This window comes from Lepisma saccharinum, chromosome 10 (genome assembly GCF_977018435.1).
Source record: "Lepisma saccharinum chromosome 10, izLepSacc3.1, whole genome shotgun sequence".
In the NCBI taxonomy this organism is placed as follows: Eukaryota; Metazoa; Arthropoda; class Insecta; order Zygentoma; family Lepismatidae; genus Lepisma; species Lepisma saccharinum.
Genome location: NC_139238.1, coordinates 84,502,097 through 84,519,631, shown reverse-complemented (window position 1 = coordinate 84,519,631; position 17,535 = coordinate 84,502,097). Strand labels below are relative to the sequence as shown.

The window sequence follows — 17,535 nt, the reverse complement described above, 5'->3', positions numbered from 1 at the left end:
TAAACTCTTCTTTCCTCTCCCATTCGAGCCACATGGCCTACCCACCTAAGTCTTATTGATTTAATCATTCTAATAATATCTGGACATGAATACAAATTATGTACTTCTAAATTATGTAACCTTCTCCACTCACCTGTCTCCTCATCCCTTTTAGGTCCAAATATTTTCCCAAGGATCTTATTTTCAAATACTCTCAATTTATGTTCCTCTTTTAATGTAAGGGACCAAGTTTCGCATCCATATAATATTACAGGCAAAATTACTGTTTTGTGTATCTTAACTTTTAGTTTCTTAGATATTAAACGAGTAGACAAAAGTTTATGAAGGAAAAAGTAAAATGCATTTCCTGAATTAAGCCTGCTTTTTATTTCTTCTTTAATATCATTTTCATTTGTTAGTATTACTCCTAAATAGTTGAATTTGGAAACTGGTTCAAACGAGTTGTTTAACACTTGAATTTGGAAACTGGTTCAAACGAGTTGTTATCAAGAATTAGGTTTTGATTTTTACCTAACACTTTGTTTCGGCCTGTAAGCATATATTTAGTTTTCTCTCTGCTAACTTCCAAAACTATCTCTTTAGCTCTTTGAAAAATGTTTTAGCATTATTCTTAATTGTATTTACATCATCCCCCAGTAAGTCTACATCATCTGCATATGCTAATAGCTGAGTTACACCATTTAATTTTAGTCCTTCATTAGTTTCTTTTACCTTCCTAACAGAGTATTCTAAGGCAAAATTAACCCTTAGATGGTGAGGTGGATTTTTTGAGACGTAACTGATGAGGTGGGGTGAGACAAACCCTGAACAAAAAAATGTCCTCACAAAGGAATGGTTGTGAATATATTTCAAAAAGAAAATAATGAATGAAGTTGATTTTAATTAACATAACTAAATCACTTATGTAGACAAAACATTACAATAAATACACATAATTGCTATTTTCTTTCAAAATAAAAAAATAAACGGAAAAAATGCACTTCTTCACATTTTTTTAATTTTTGCAGCTCATAAAGAAGGAAAAAATCCTAAGTCTTACAAAATATTGATTATTAGGACATAGATATAAAGAATGATAAAATATTCTACAATCAGATTACACTGATGCATTTTTCATGCAGTTTATATTGCACAAAAATGTTACTTATATGAAAGGCCAGGGGGAAAAACGATGAATGTCGATTTTTCGCCCATTTTGAGATCGCAGCGCCATCTGATAGTTCAGAAGCTGTACTATAAGAATGAGAACGGCCTTGGTTGGGAAACGATGAGAAGTGCCCGAAAAACGCATTATTGTTTTGGCATATATTAACGTACTTATGGAAAGAAATACTTTGTTTTTCATTTCCTGGCAAATCGTCTCGAATGAACATTCATCGTTTTTCCCCCTGGCCCTTCATATGTTAAACTATAAAGAGAGGTACATAATATTCCATAAGATGAATTATATTAAACTAAATTATAATTAGAAATGATATCACGAAAATTTGCCCCTTCACTGTGTATATGCAACAATATTTCAGCGGACTGTTTACACAGGTCAACACAACCTCATCCTCGCACAGCTGCTAGAGAACCGACTGAAAGGTACTCAGCATTCCTGGTATCAGATGTGAATTCTCCCTAATATGTAAGTACAGTCACTTCAAAATATTCGTGGGGTAGCTCAAACCCCACCTCAGCAGTTAAGGGTTAAAGAGCAATGGAGATAGTGCATCTCCTTGTTTTAACCCATCATGAATTGTAAATTTGTCAGACATATTAATATCCACACGAATTTTACTTTCTGTTTCACTGGTGCATACTTTTTTTTATCATATTAACAAAATTCTTAGGTACTCCAAACTCGACAAATATAATATATAGTTTATCTCTTTTGAATGAATCATATGCTTTTTTAAAATCAATGAATAGATGATGGACGTTTTGATTGTATTCCCACTTTTTCTCAAGTGTCTGTCTGATGTGAAAAATTTGATCTGTCCCAAAACTTTGTACACACACTGTGTAATTGAATTTTTTAATGCACACACTAATGTTTATTTGATTTCCAGCTTGTCAGAGCGGGCACTATAGTTCGGATTATATTTTATACTGCACTTCCAGTATCGATTAGAGACTCGGAGAATAAATGAACTTCAAATAAACTTTTCCAAGTTGAGACGAGATCGCCCCAAGATGACACCGAAAACGATACGTGGTTCCTCATTCACGAGATAAGGTAGTTCTCTTAACAAGATTCTGAACACAAACAAAACTACTAACAAGTAACTTGGATGACCTCCACGGCGGTGGTTAGCACACCGCTTTACGGCGCCTTGGGTTCCAGGTTCTAATCCCGGCCTGGGCATGTGTGATCTTTGTGAGTGTCGTTTCATCATATCATAACTCATCCCATCAGCCGCGATTAGTCAAAGTGACAGAAAAAGCGACGCTAAATAATAAAAATCAAATAACATGAACAGTATTGGTTACCTCCAAAGGAAATAGCTGAATGTTCCAAATCTCTGACGGCGACCTGATGACCGGTTTCTTCTCAACCCTGGAGAAAACCTCCACTTCATCATCATCATCATCGCCGCCATCATCGTTGCTCTGGAAGTACTGCAGCCTCGAGAACTGTTTGGGGAACCCTCGCAAGGTCTTAAACCAACCGGCGAAGTGGCTCATGCTACACGATCACAACCAACTCATTACGATTTTACATTATGTCATGTGCTAATCGAAACTTTGTAGATAAATTTGAGATATGGACATGTTTATCTACGCACTTGAAGTTCATGTACAGTGCCTTACGTATATATAGAATGCAACTCATTGGCGAGATCAAGGACTATGTTCTTTCTTGCGGGTCCCGCCTACGATAGCCTAAAGTATCCCAGGTTATTTATATAATCCGAGATCTAATCAACATGTCTCTGTACAATTAATTATGACTAATGCAATTTCTATAAATTCATTGTACCGAATGTCGCTTTCGCATTGTGTTTTATCACTTTCGTATTATTGTTACATGTAGGTAATCTCGTCTCGAGTGTCAAGGGTACAACACTTGGACTTGAGGCGAAGATGGACAGTTTCGCACCAGGCATGCATTAATTTCAGTATAGTCGGAATGGGCCACCGCTACTAAAAGAACCCAAACAGTATGAGAGAGTATGAACTTCTCCCCAAGTTACAAGTGGAAGCAGTTTTTAAAGCTGATTAATTAAGCTAGATATGATCTGTAAACAATATGATGAGTAGGGAGCGGAAGTTGATGAAATGACATCCTTTTTCTGACATCTCGGACAAGATGCCCATTATATATACACAATATTACACTTCGTCTAGAACCCAAAAAATGTAATTTTAAAGTGCATTTTTTGCCAATTTTCAGGTTTTAGGTAATTTTCCCCGATTTTCTACACTTTCCCGTCATTTTTCGCAATATTCGGTGTATTGTTTAGTCATATTTTGTCACTTCTTTCATTTTGGTAATATTCTTGAGTCTTTTCACCAAGGTGAATTAATGCATTTTACACCAATTCACTCAGTGTATACGATTTTTTAATTAAATTTTTTTAAAATTATTTGGTTGTTTCCATTGGAAATCCTCGTTGCATATTTTAATTGAATGTGCATGTGGTATCATTGGGTGCCCTTTTTTTTTTAGCCAGATTGCATTTTGTTTAATTTCCTTTTCATTTCAATTTTTAACCTGAAACTAAGAAATTTAATGGTCATTTTATGCAATTTTTACGTCATTTTTTCCCATTTTTTTAGGACATTCTATAGGTCATATACCTATATTTTTTTAGGTCATCAACTTCCGCTCTCTAATGATGAGTAATTATTTATAGACTCCCATCCCATGTTTTCCTTATAGACAAACAACTTCAAGTTACGGCTAATCAAATGGGCATTTTGACTTTTCCTAACACAAACAAAACCTTCAACCTGCCCCGTTTCCATTCATGTGTTTTTCTACGCCATCGTAAGCCTGATATTCCCAAGAGAAGGAGTAAAATACTGCCATATGTACAATGCTATGTGTTCTTCGCTACTACAGTCATCCATTCACAGGCCTCTCTCTTTCCAGCTCGCAGCGGGAAAAGGTATGTGGGTGGGGGAGAAGTAGTTTCGGGTCCTCGCGTCTGGCTGGACATGGAAACTGTTCCTCGTTTTCTGCACGCTCGTAAGCTCGTACGTTGAACATGGACAAGATGGATGCACTTCTTCGACTATGTAGGCAAGGCCGTGTCCGAAAACGCCGCCTACAGTACTGATTCACCCGCGGAACACCCGTGTCGTTAGAGCCCGAATCCGTGGCCTAGGTGGAGTTGGAGGGGAAAGGTGGAAGGTGCGAGAAGTGCACGCTTCAATTCGCTGTAGCGCCACGTTCGGCAGCCATGCTGCAACTTTCACTTTGTAGAAGCAATGTTTATTGAGGCCGTGTCCGAAAGGTGCAAGACCGTGCTTGAAGCGAGCATCCTCCGAGTATGGTCTTGGAGTGCGGTCTTCAAGTCGTGGACTGGAAGTGAAAGTCTTTCGAACTGCACTTCGACTGCAGCGCCAAATACGATCAGGAGATAAAACTGAGTACTCGTTGTTTTCCTCGCCATTTAAACACTTGTTTTTCACAATAGAAATCACATAGTATTTTCAAATGCTCGTACACATACATTTCCACACATTAGAAGAACTATAACCAACAACTTGCTGGCCCATAACGTATATCTACCTGTGCTGCTCGCTTTCTACCTCCGTGATTTTAAACAAATGAACAACGAGTGTGGAAACCACGTGACCTAGTCACCAACCATCTGCACTGCGAGCTGTGCACTTGCGTCCTTCTGTTCTTGGCGCTCTCGAACTGAACTAGGTGACGTCACTTCCGCCAAGACCATACTTCAAGTCTGCACTTTGTACCTTTCGGACAGAGCCTTAATAGACGATCTAAAAATCGGTGCTACTTGGATTTTTTAACGAAAACACTGCATTTAGAAGCAATGTAAAAGAAGAAACCACATGCTACGTCTTCAATTTAAGTAGTAAGTAGGTAGAAAGCATTATGTTTCAACCGCATCTTATTATTTGGCAGAATATGATTATCGTTTTCGGTGAATGAACAATGATGTACAGGTATGTGTTGCACTGTGCTACGATATTTTTCAATTGCTTAGGCAGGTCTGGGTCTGTCCGCATGTGTATCGAAGGTTCCATATTTTGAATTCTTTAAAGGAAACAGATGAGGTCTGAAGTAAAGGGCATAAATGAACTGAGCTTATTCTTGGGTGATGAAATGGTGCGAGAGCAAGATATTCATTCGCCAACGGAACATTAGAGAAAACAGCTAGAAATACTTACCGTGTAGGTGGCTGTGTTCAGAGGTTGCGCATTCTTCCCCATCTTCTTGTCGGCGGGGGAAGAGGGGTCTCTTGTGCCATCAGTTCCTTCTGAAATAATAAGAACACGATACTTCAATAAAAACATGTTTTAAGCATCTCACACAAGACTGCATGCACAACGTCAGCGTAGAATGTGACTGTAGTTGTTGAGAGAAACATTGTCCTTCAAATTATACCCTTAGGAACAAACTATCTTAACAACAACGTAAATACAGTGGTTAAATTGCCATCAAATGATTAATTGTCTATATAATACAGTAAGATTGGCTAATGAATTTGAGTTGTATTTGTTTTAAGTCCACTTTATGCATAGATAGACTAATTGAGACTAGTTCCCACACAGATTACACTGGCTGTGAGTCAAGGCGGCAGAGCCTCAATAGTCTGTAAAATGCAGTCCACATGGAAGGGAGGTTGACAATTGTGTGTCCTCAAAAAGGGTCCCACCTTACACCCCGCTAAATTTAAAAAGCAAAGGTAATAAGGCATCTGAAACCAATCATGACTTTTAAATTTATCAGACACGGGCTTTACTTTCTGTTTTGTTAAGGTATACTCTTACCACATCAACTAGTTTCTTTCGTTTCTTTATTTTTTTAATTTCTAATCTCCACTAATGTATTATATAATTTCTCTCTCTTAAGGGAATCATATGCTCTATAAAGGTAATAAACAGTTTATGCATATTATATTCATATTCTTACATTTTTCAAGTATCTGCCTCAGTATGGTCTGTCTAATATGAAATACTTGATCAGTAGATGATGGAATCCCATTCGCACTCTTCGGCTGTCCAAACACCCACGGACACAATCTAAATAAATCCTACTTCTCTAATAAAACTGGGTTATTTCCGCAACAGCCCTGATTTTATTATTATTTATTATCTTAATAGGGTTACATTTAAGCCGTACAATGTTTCATTTAGTTCATTATTAATACAAGTAATGGCTTGATGCCCTATATAGTAGTACACATGCCTACACAATAAAACTACGTCTACAGAAAATGAGACGATTTTGAATGTTTACATGATTTTTAGAATATCCTATAGTATCATATATATTGAAAATAAATAGGAGGTTAACGATGTGTGGGTGTGGATATGGAATTGACTTTTCGTTCATAGCGAACCATGTGACAGCTTGTTCACACAAGTACAGGAAGGGTTCCCGTTGACCTGCAAAACCCTGCCAATGACAGATAAATCAGTTTAGGAGGCCATGCAAAAGTCCAGGAACTTTATGAACACGTCCAAAACTTTGGATAAGTCAGGAAAGTTAAATATTTTTTCTTGGTGCCAGGATTGGAAACTGAAAAACGCATTTCACTTTTTTTTCTCCCAGCGGGTTTGTCTTGGGAAATATTTCAAACACATACATATATTCTTTTAATTTTTGTAATTTATTTTCAACAATGTTGAATAAACGAGATTTATTTCATCAACATGCAAAGTTCAAAATATAATGTTAGTTCATTATAGAGTGGCCTGGAAAGTTATTTGAACTTACCCGAAAAATCTGGAAAAATCAGGGAATTTGGTTTTGCAAAACGGGTGGGAACACTGTCTGCGCATGCGCAGGAAGGCGACAGCGCAACGCCACGGCACATAAGTCACCTGACGTAACGAACGGAACTCCCCCTCACACGCTTTTCGTTCTTGTTCGCATGCGCAGAAACCTAAAGATGGCACCCTAATGGCCACCAAGCCGTTGCATACAATTACTGGAGTGTCTCGGAATTGATTCACGATTACATATAAGCAGATGATGGATTTCTACAGCTGAAACTGTCTCACAATCTTTCAAAGCTACACTTTCCTGTTTCCTCCACTCGCACTTGATGCCCTAGTGCAAGCATGAGCACACTCACTGTATCTTCAGATTACAAGGTCATGGAAGGGTGAACCAGTGACTAGACGAAGGTCGATCGATGACCTTCAAGGATGCATCACATGTGACGACACGCGTTATCACATGAGGCGCTACTTACGCTTTGAAATCAGTAACGTCACGCAATTATAACAGAAATGGTTTTCCTCAATGTCAACATTCCCACGTGCAGAATCCCGCCGCCCCCCTTTCCTCGGGCGTGTTAAAAGGAGAGAGAGAGAGAGAGTGTGTGCGCATCTATCCAGAAATATATTTCAGGATGGATCCGATCTACAATAATAATGAAAATAATCATGCTTATAATTAATGGGTTCATGAGATCAATGTCTATCATTAACAATAACAAAATCAGATTATTATGCATTAATAGGCAAAAAGATTATGCAAGACGATAGTGTCTACCAAAATAACAAATCCAAAATGCTTGACTTTTTCATTACTTTCTCTTGACCTCTTTATCGTTTTTTGTTAACCTTCTTTAATACTTTATTTATAGCTACAACCCTTTCTTAGGTAAAGTTGGAAATTAGCAATTAAGAATGCTGTATTTAATTAATGAAAAACTCCCACCAAGAGGCCAGTTAAGATGAAAACTGAAGCTGTATTTAACAACAGAATTAGACTTGCTTTATCTATTAATGCACCCTGGACGGCATTTGGCAGACTGGCGAGGCTTTGACATCTGTACTCACAGCCAGTATAATCTTATGAGGAGCTCGTGTTGTCCCCATATATTTGTGATTGTCCCTTCATGCATCTTATCTTACCACTATTCATCCTCACCTTCGCGATTAGCCAAAGGGGCAGAAAAGTGAAGTAAAATAAACTAAATCAATCGGTCATTGTAATAGCAAAAATTCTTGGACACCAGCATAATTTCTTGACATTTTATTGACTTATAGACCTACTTGTTGATTTCTTTACTTTTTCTGAACTTCCATGACTTTCTTCACTGGTAGATACCCTGTATAAGAGCACGAATTCATTATCTAGCTTGTGTCTAGTTAATATACATACAAAACTTGTATAAAAACAACTATCCTGGCACGAAAATTTGCCAAAAAATTGATTACTTATTGAATAACAAAAAGGGGTACAGTCAAGCTCATTAAGAGTAAAATTCCTCATTATTATATTCATGTATATTATTAATAGTAGTACTATGCGTTCATTTTTGCAGGCGCTATCAATACAAAGCGGTATGATCCCAATCTAATTCTTACCTTCCCGTAAGTTCAGTGGAAACAAATAACTCAATTATAACGAAAGGTAAACAAGTATGTTGCCTATTTCATTTAAGAACTTGGTAAGTCTTTCGGGGGGGGGGGGACCCCTCCGACCCCCTTACTCTAAATAGTGTGTGTGATAGGACTCCAGGTACTGTGCATCAAATCCAAATAGCAAACATTGGTCTATCGACCAAATGACTTTCTTTTAAATATTTGGATGCATTAGCACTTGGACTACTCGCCGTCTCATGTAATTCGGCTGAACATTTTACCCATAAAGTGCCCCCCTGTGCGTTGCCCACGGCCGAAGGTGGGGATGATGTGATGCCCCGGCCGCCTTTACTCCTCAGTTTCCTCCAGGTACCCGCTTTATACGACGCTGGGTGAGCGCCGGAACAGGTGGAAAAAATCCCGGTTCTCCCCGGGATCGAACCCGGGTCTCTCGCACGGTAGTCAGACATATACATTTTACCCATAAATAGACGAATAATAATTCATTTACTAAGCAGGTAAAGATCAGGCAGAATACATTTGAATACAAATTTGTGTGTAGGGAAAGAAAGCAATACGTGTGCCAGTAGACACACAGCACTGCATTCTGAATTAAGAAATAAGCGTGCACCAAAAGCGCAAATTCATTTTTCACATGGGCATTAAGATTTATAAGAATTTCAAATCGTCTACAGTGACATTTGTCTCTAAATGTCCTGATGAATATTGCTGCATTTGTTCTAGACTGCGATCGTATAACCTCTTCAATGCTCCAACACAATGTCCTTTTTTTTTAACGACGAAGTACCATAAAACTGTGACACTGGCACTGTTCACTTTACTGCAAGTTAGTATTTGTTCGTACGTTGCTTTTGTGCCACGTTTGGCCAATGGCAATGATGAGGTTGGATGATGATTAGATGAAAGTGCTGAAGGGGCACTGACAAAGAACATCCGTGCAAAGAAAAGGATTCGAACCTTGCAGATCGAAAGTAGGTTCTGGAGATAATTATGACTCCGTAAGGTTACGCAGGCTTGACGAGGAAAATGCACAAATAACCGAAATAACAAATCCAAAATTATTGACCTTTTCATGACTTTTTCTTGCCCTTTCTTTAATTTTTTCTTGGCATTTTTTCCCCCTTTTTCTCAACATTTATTTAATCGACCTTACTTAGGTATAGTTGGAAATTAAGAAAATATATATTTTTATTCAATGAAAAACCACGACCACAAGGCCAGTTACGATGAAAACTGAAGCTGTACTTAAATAAAAACATAATTTTGGATGGGGAATGGCCACATTTAATATTTTTACAAAACTTCACACATACAATAATGTAGTTCTTTAAGAAACAAAGTGAACACATTTTAACCACAAACAAATGTAGATTTCCAAATATTCAATTTTATCAAATCCCAGTACAGCTAACAAAGTAAATTCACTATACTGTAAAAATAATAGCAAAAATTCTTGACCACAAGCATAATTTCTTAACTTTCTTGACCTAACTGTTGATTTTTTTACTTTTTCTTCTGGGGTATCAGATCACCTTAACGTGCTCTGTCGCCGTTTTAAAACTGATTTTTTTATTGACTTGGTTTATGTTACTTTGCATTTCTGCCACTTTTTTGAAGATTAGGATTAGTGATATGAAATTTATGAAGGGACACTCACATAGAACACCCATGCCCAACCCGACCCTTGGCATAGTAGCGCGCTGTGACCCACTCCGTCACGAACGTCGGAGGCTATAGCTAAGAGCTCTGTTTTTCAAGTCTACATGCCATGATGCGCAAATATAATACAAATATATCGGATTTCAGCTTCATACATAAATATGTATTTACATATAAATCCGTTCCCTGGTTATAACAAATGTTTACTAGTTTAGTTTACTGACTGGTAACACAAATTTGAATCCCACAAAAAAGAAAGCCTAAGGCCTATAAGTATACCTTCCGAAATTAAATCGCAAATACGCTACCGAGTGCTGGGTCAACACCGAACTTGTTTTGAGCTCCCACCGAGAATCGAGCTCGGGACCGCTCGCACCAAGGGGAAGAGTGCTAACCATTTGGTTACGTGGTCCCTCTTCTGGTTTCCTATTCTTAGCAATATAATGAACAATGACGAACAATAACCATTTCCACACTGCGGTGGGAAAGAGGAAGTCACCTTACTGTAACCTTATCGCCAATGTTGCTATCTAAAATTATCGCACGCTTATCGCCACTCCCCATCGCGTGAGCACTTTCTGCAAAGTTATTTTGCCGTTGTTATCGGCAGCACAAAAGCAGGTGACGTTTCCTTGGTCATAGGATTACAGCAAACTCAGCTCACCGGTTGCTGGGCAGTGAACGAACGAGGTGTTGCGCTGACGAGGAATGCACAGAAATTCCCTACGAGGGAAATTTACCATCAGCGGTTAAATTTTACAGAAAAAATGTGACAAAAAGACAAAATAGCAGAATAGAGAGCAGGTAGCAGGTAGGTGAAGTGCCCGTGCACATAGGACCGTGCCATGAAGACACATTTAGGGGATGTGGGGATAGGGCTACACGTATTTTCGATCTCGGCTATTTTGGAGGCGATGTGATCAGCACCACGCTCCGGCCGTCTTTACCCCCTACAGGGTTGACCCCATTGATTAAGGCTGGGTGAGCTCCAGAGCCGTTTTATGAGGGGACAAGGCCAGAAAAATTCCGACCTTAGATCACCCACCACGGGAATAGAACGCGAGTCTCCTGCGTGGCAGTCACTGACGACTACTCCTCATTTTCTATTTCATCAATGAAATTCCCTTTGCGGTTGAGTCCTTTCATTAATTTCATCTAATAATCACTCATTCTCATGGCCGCGATTGCCAGAAGTGGAAGAAAAGCGATGCGAAATAACAAACAATTACAAAAATAAAAAAAAAGAAACTCTTAGTCTGTGGTGCACGTTTTCACAGAGTAATTAACTTTGGAGGCACATAGTGGTTCGGATCCCACTTTAAGCTGTAGGTCCAGTCCCAATTAGCCTTACTGTGGACTTAAAACACAAAATCAAATAAATCAACCAAAACACAACGCACCGTTACAATTACCTTGCAAATTCAGTGACGCGTCACTTGCATGACGTTACTTCCCACATCTGGAACAAAGTAGCTGTTTTATACGCCATATCGGGTTAGTCAAAAGGGAGGAGCAGATTTCAAAATGTTATTTCCAACAAACAAAAAAACACGACAGAAACATAATCAGCACATCATTGGATAGATTAAGGTTCAAAGTTTTGTTAGGACAATTGGTTTCATTCGTGCACTAACAATGACTTTTTTTTTCTAGTTGCAGTTAAATGAAGACGCCACAGGAAAAGTCTGTTTGTGTGCTACAATTTGCGAAGTGTGAATCCATTGTGCAAGTGCACCGCGAATTCTGCCGTAGATTCAACAAACAGCCACCTCATCATAAGCAAATTTCAAACTTGGGAACTTCCTCTATCTATAAAAGAAAATGGTCGGTTCTGCACTGTTACCAATAAGTATGGTTAGTTAGTGAGAAATGTGCCGTAATATACAGTTTTTTTGTTGGCGGTTGAGTTGTGCTCTGACTTCGGGAGTCTCATTGACCGGTGTCAAGTAGACCCAAATTTCGCCTAGATGACGAATTCCAATTTCATCCACCCATTTCAAGTGGGTTGCATGTACAAAATTCTATGTTCGGTTTCATGGGCATTGTGTTTGTGACGGAGCAAAAGATCAACTTTTCACCTGCGAAAATTGCTAGGCAGGGGTCTTAAAAGAACACTTACGTAGACTATTTTCACATTTCATGTTTGTAGCTCACAGTGAAGCCTAGTTCTTGCCTTTCCAGTTCTCTCTTGCAGTTAAAACCAAATGCTTATGGTGTCATGCATTTCTAATTATTACGTATTGCGTATTATTTGGTTTCATTACTTGTAAGTACTACCTATATCTACGCAAACTACGCAGTGGGCGAAATTTGGAGCCCTTTTTTATTAAATAACTAGTTTCGTGTTGTTTTGGAAAATACATTTTTCTCATATTGTTTGGCTAACATTCCTGTAGATTTCTTGTGTATTCTAATGTTTGTCGTGGTTAGATCAATACTTACTTACTTGTAATGTGTAGTGCAGTAGATTTTGTGTGAAGTAAAGAAAAAGTGGGCGAAATTTGGGTACTTTCCCCCTAACCGCCATAGAGCACCGAGTGAACATTAAGTTTCATGAAAGACACTCTGAAAACTGCTTGCGGGAATAAACATTTATCGAGTTCCATTACTGTGGAGGACGAAACAGAGCATTTTCGCTACGATCCTCCTACGAAACGACAAATCGCAGAATGGAAGTCGCAAAATTTAACAAGAGGTAAGAAAATGCAGCTCCAAAAATCAAAGGTGAAGACAATGTGTTTTTTTTTTTTACGACAACAAAGGCATTATTCATCATGTATTTGTTAAGGTGAAACTGTAACTGTTTGTTGCTATCGTAGTGCTCTGAATGATTATGAAAGAGAACCGGGCAGTTGGTTCCTGCTCCACGATAATGCACGGTGCCAGCGGACAGTCGAATGTCCGATTAAAAACTATGGATACTGGAGTTTGAACTCCAATTAAAAATTAACCAGTACATGAAATTGTAGTGCGCATTGTCTCGCTGGTGCAGCCCGCAGTTTTCACGGTTCAACGTGCATCGCTGTGTGGCGTGTTGCCGCGTCCCACGTACATCTTTACCCGTTGAATAAAATTCTGTTTAAAATCAATTTCGCAATGTCAATTGACAATGATAATGGATTTTAAAAACAGATGGAAAGAGCTTCAAAACAAAAGCAATATTGTATTTGTGGGATTACCCAATACCAAAAAAAAAAAGTTGTTTCGCAAAATTGAAAATAACTGTTTTTTTGACAAATTTTAAAAATCTGAAAATTACAAATTGTGTTCAAAACTTTTCTGTCTGCACCTTACTACACGATCGAACCAACTTTTTATTTACGCTATAGAATTTCAGAGAGCGATCGTTTGCAAAACCAGAATAAAGCGGAACTTTTTTTTTATTCTCACGACGATAAAAACTAGAAGGTATACTCTACAAAAAAAATGGTTAGCATAAATGAATGTAGAATTGAATAAGCTAAATGTTGATGTAACTCGTTTTTATGTAGGTCTACTAGTTAATTTTTAATTGGAGTTCAAACTCGAGTATCTATAATTTTTAATCCGCCAGTAGGTAGGTCTATTCCTTGCCCGAAAAAGAGCGAGTCTATTGAATCGTCCTCTCTACTCTCCAGATTTATCCCCCTGCGATTGTTTCGTGTTCCCGAAAGTGAAGCGGCTGCTGAAATTACGCGTTTGATGAACACACGAACATCCAACAGGTTGTGACGTCCAATCTTCATGTCACACCACATGAAGACTTGTAGATGTTTCAATCGTTGGCCAACACTGCCAATTGCTGTATTGATGCAGGAGGAATGTACTATGAGTAATAAACAGGCAATGTTCAAATGTGTTATTCCCTTTTTGATAACGACTGTCTCTTTTCATTGTCTGACTGTGCATTTTCTTACAGCGCTGAAAAAAACAACACAATCGACAGCTGTCTCTACCGTGACACCGTCATTGTAGTTTTATGTTCCAACAATGAAGCAGTTCTGTGAACTTCGAATCGTATGAAGGAGAAGAACAGAGGAAGAATGAAGAAATATATCTCATTTGAAAGTAAAAACAGGGACAAATAGACGAACCTGATTTCATTTATTACAAAACTCGAACATATGGCAACACCATGCAAGCAGATTCTTACATATTTTTCTGCTCTGGCCGTTTCATAATTTCAAGTGGTAAGATAACCACAAGCAGTGATTGGAAAAGAGTTTGGGCCGTGGCTTTATTTCATACAAGGTGAAAGTCCAAATACAACGAGGTATCTAAAAGTATTGATTTTTCAAATACTGATACCAGACCATATGGTGCAAGACATAATGAGCAATAGGTGTGTGCTGATGGGACGTCATTCGCGTCTGCGTTTAGCAAGTTACTTTGAAAAATAACCAGGTTACACTTACTTCGCTCATAAAGTGACGCAGTATAGTTGCCGTTACTCGAAAAAGTAACAATTACTTTCAGCTACTTTATTCTCAGGCTTTCCCGATGGCGTAGTGGTAACGTCATCGTCTTGTACAGTCACGGACACTCCTGGGTTGTAACGATTCCATTAAAAATCTATGGGATTGTTACAACCCAGAAGTGTCCGTGACTGTGCGAGCTATCGTAATTGCACCGACCAGGATCAGCGGTTTTAAATTGATCGAGGGACATACGCAGAAGGACAGTAATATCGTCGTAGCTTGTAATCAAGGGATCCCGGGTTCGATACCCGGTGGAGGTTCGGATCCCACTTTAAACTGTAGGTTCAGTCCCGATTAGCCTATACGTGCATAAAGTGGACTTAAAACTCCAACTCAATCAATCGAACCTGAAACCATCGGCGTTGAGATATTGAGTCTACCGCGGATCGTGTTCAGCCATGATCACAAAATTACAATATGGGGTAGTTTTCAGTTGCCAGAACATCGTTAGCCTACGCGTGGACAGAGGTAAAGCGCTCGTCAAAAGCCTAACGCCAATAGGTTAATCCGAGACTGGGCTTCAATGTGGACACAGTCAGGAATCGAACCTGGTAATCCTTGAATACGAATTCCCATTAAGTTCTCTATCAAAACACATTCGCACCCAGGGGTGGAAGGGTTGTAACCAGGGCTCGAAATGGACTGGAACGGTGTTGCAGTTCGCGAATATCTGCAACCTTCCAGTTCCACCTCGTCAGAAATGGCAACGGACCGTTCCGGCTCCCTATTTTACCTGCAGTAGCTATATCAGCTTCCCTCCTATCAGCGCTTTTCTGTCGTACTTTCTTCTTTGCACCGATTAAGCCAACATTAAAATCTCAAGTCAGTCAAACAATAAACCTAATCCTTAATCACACGCAAAATAACAATATGAAAACATCTTTCACTTGCAAAAATTGATTTTTAATAAGCATTATTAAGACAAAGTATTGAGGATATGTAGTACATTTAATTTTAAAAAAAAAATACCCTTTTGGGCGGCTGTCTACCATTCGCGATTTCTGCTTGAATTTTAAAAAGATGACAATTCCAGAAGCCTAGTGTCGGATGCATTTTACATCATTTGATGTTTATATAAATATTAACTGTTATTAATTGAATACAGCACGTCTTTTCACTTTCGTTAATTTCGTCGCTGTAGTAATCAGCGTTACGTTTTGTGCCCTGGTTTTAACCTGAGATATTGTATTAAAGCAAGGGCAGCAATAGCTCACCTGACACCCAGTACACAACAATGAAGTCGTTAACTTCAGTTTCAAAGATCCCAATCGCCTGAGTCCCGTACTCCACCAACTCCATGCTATCACTCATTGTTGCGACCACGTGACACGTCATTGTTTCCACTACAGTTCCAAAAGAAAATCCTAGCACGGGAACATGAAGCGCACCATTTCCTGTCGCCACGTACGGTAGTACTACAAACGTCCCACACCAGCGACACAACGTAGCCAGCCGGCAAGTACTCACGTGGTCTGACGTCATCAGCCAACATTACGAAATGCACTGTAAACAAAACTCACTCACAACATCGAGACTTGACATATTGGGTTTGTCATCAATCGTCAGATAAAATCAAATTAAGCGCGGGACTTTTATAAAAGGATTCTTTGATTGTTACTCGCACTCACTTCCAAATTGCTTTCTGCAAATCCGTATCCTGTGGTAATTAAAACTGTCCACCTACGGCTCACGTGCTAGCAGCTGCTCAAGGTGACGTGTGTGTGTTAGTCATTGACAAGGGAATACATTATCTAACTGGTTTCGGTCTACAAGGATCGACAGCTGTCCGTAGGAGTAAAGCCTTGTGAAATATTGTTTGTATGATTCGTCCCCCAACAGTCGAGCGCAAGAAATTAGCCGAATGACAGAATTTGCCCTATTGCCACATCACTTTATTCCGAAGATTGCAACAATGTACAGGGTGTTCAAAATTAATTGGTCGATTTTGTATGGCTATATTTTCACCAATAGTGAACAGAAAAACATGATACTACCATCATTTGAAATATAAATATTTGAAGTCTCACACAGACCTTTAATGAACTCGATGTGCGCCCGATGTGTGGCAGGTACCTGCCGGTACTCCCATTCTCGCCCAACCTTCTCACGTCTCCGGTGAAACCTCACAGGAATAAAACACACACTGTGAGGTCCGGTGACTGGGGAAACCGCCATTGTAAGCTACACAGTGACCCATAAATATCACAAAATTATCCGGAATTAACACGAGTTTCTGCGATGCCTTGCACACTTGTCGAAAATGCAACACGCCGAAATTGTCCAAGACTTGCGGGCGAAAAACCGATCATATTTTCCGTCTTTCCTTTAACTTGTGAAACGCTTCCGTTAGCGCGACCTCTTCCAATTTCGGCAACGACTAAAGCGCCACTGGCGGGACTTTCGAACTTCTCAACTTCTAACGCTTTGTGGATCAGCAGATAAAAGGATTAATCCTCTCTTCTGTCAGAAAGTCCAGCAAAAAACGGCCTAAACTTTCCTACCTCTTCTTTATCTTTTTTTCCAATGTAGCTGGGAAAGAAAGAGAGGGACACACATAGAATGGTTGCAGCTGATTTCTGACAATTCATGGAGGAGCCATTTGTATGCAAAGAAGCACTCATTCCGCCTGTAGCGAAAAATGGACAGGGCCGTCGAAAAGATATGTACGGTCACCGGCAATAAAAATGTAACACGATCCTGAAACGCTCCCTTCCCTGCAAGGCGTTTTGTGAGTTGCTTAACTCAACGGCTATAACTGGACTGGACTTTAAGAGCAAAATTTCAATGGCAGCTTCAACCACCACCGTAGAGTTAGGCAACACACATAACGCCTTTCATGGAAGCGAGTATTTCAGGATCTACGTGTCCCATTTTCATTGGCGGTGACTGTACATAC

General features: G+C 39.2%; 1 protein-coding gene across 11 annotated transcripts in view; it reads right to left on the bottom strand.

The window, feature by feature from the left end:
• The window catches only part of mtd (TLD domain-containing protein mustard), a 652,551-nt gene that overhangs the window by 218,135 nt on the left and 416,881 nt on the right, over positions 1–17,535 (bottom strand). For 10 of the 11 annotated variants that reach the window (XM_083130051.1, XM_083130056.1, XM_083130052.1 and 7 more), the window contains one exon: positions 5,350–5,438. In XM_083130051.1, coding sequence (XP_082986177.1) covers positions 5,350–5,438 — 89 coding nt within the window. Of the gene's footprint in view, positions 1–5,349; positions 5,439–15,853; positions 16,037–17,535 lie in introns of those variants that run through there. The other variant, XM_083130058.1, reaches the window with a different exon arrangement.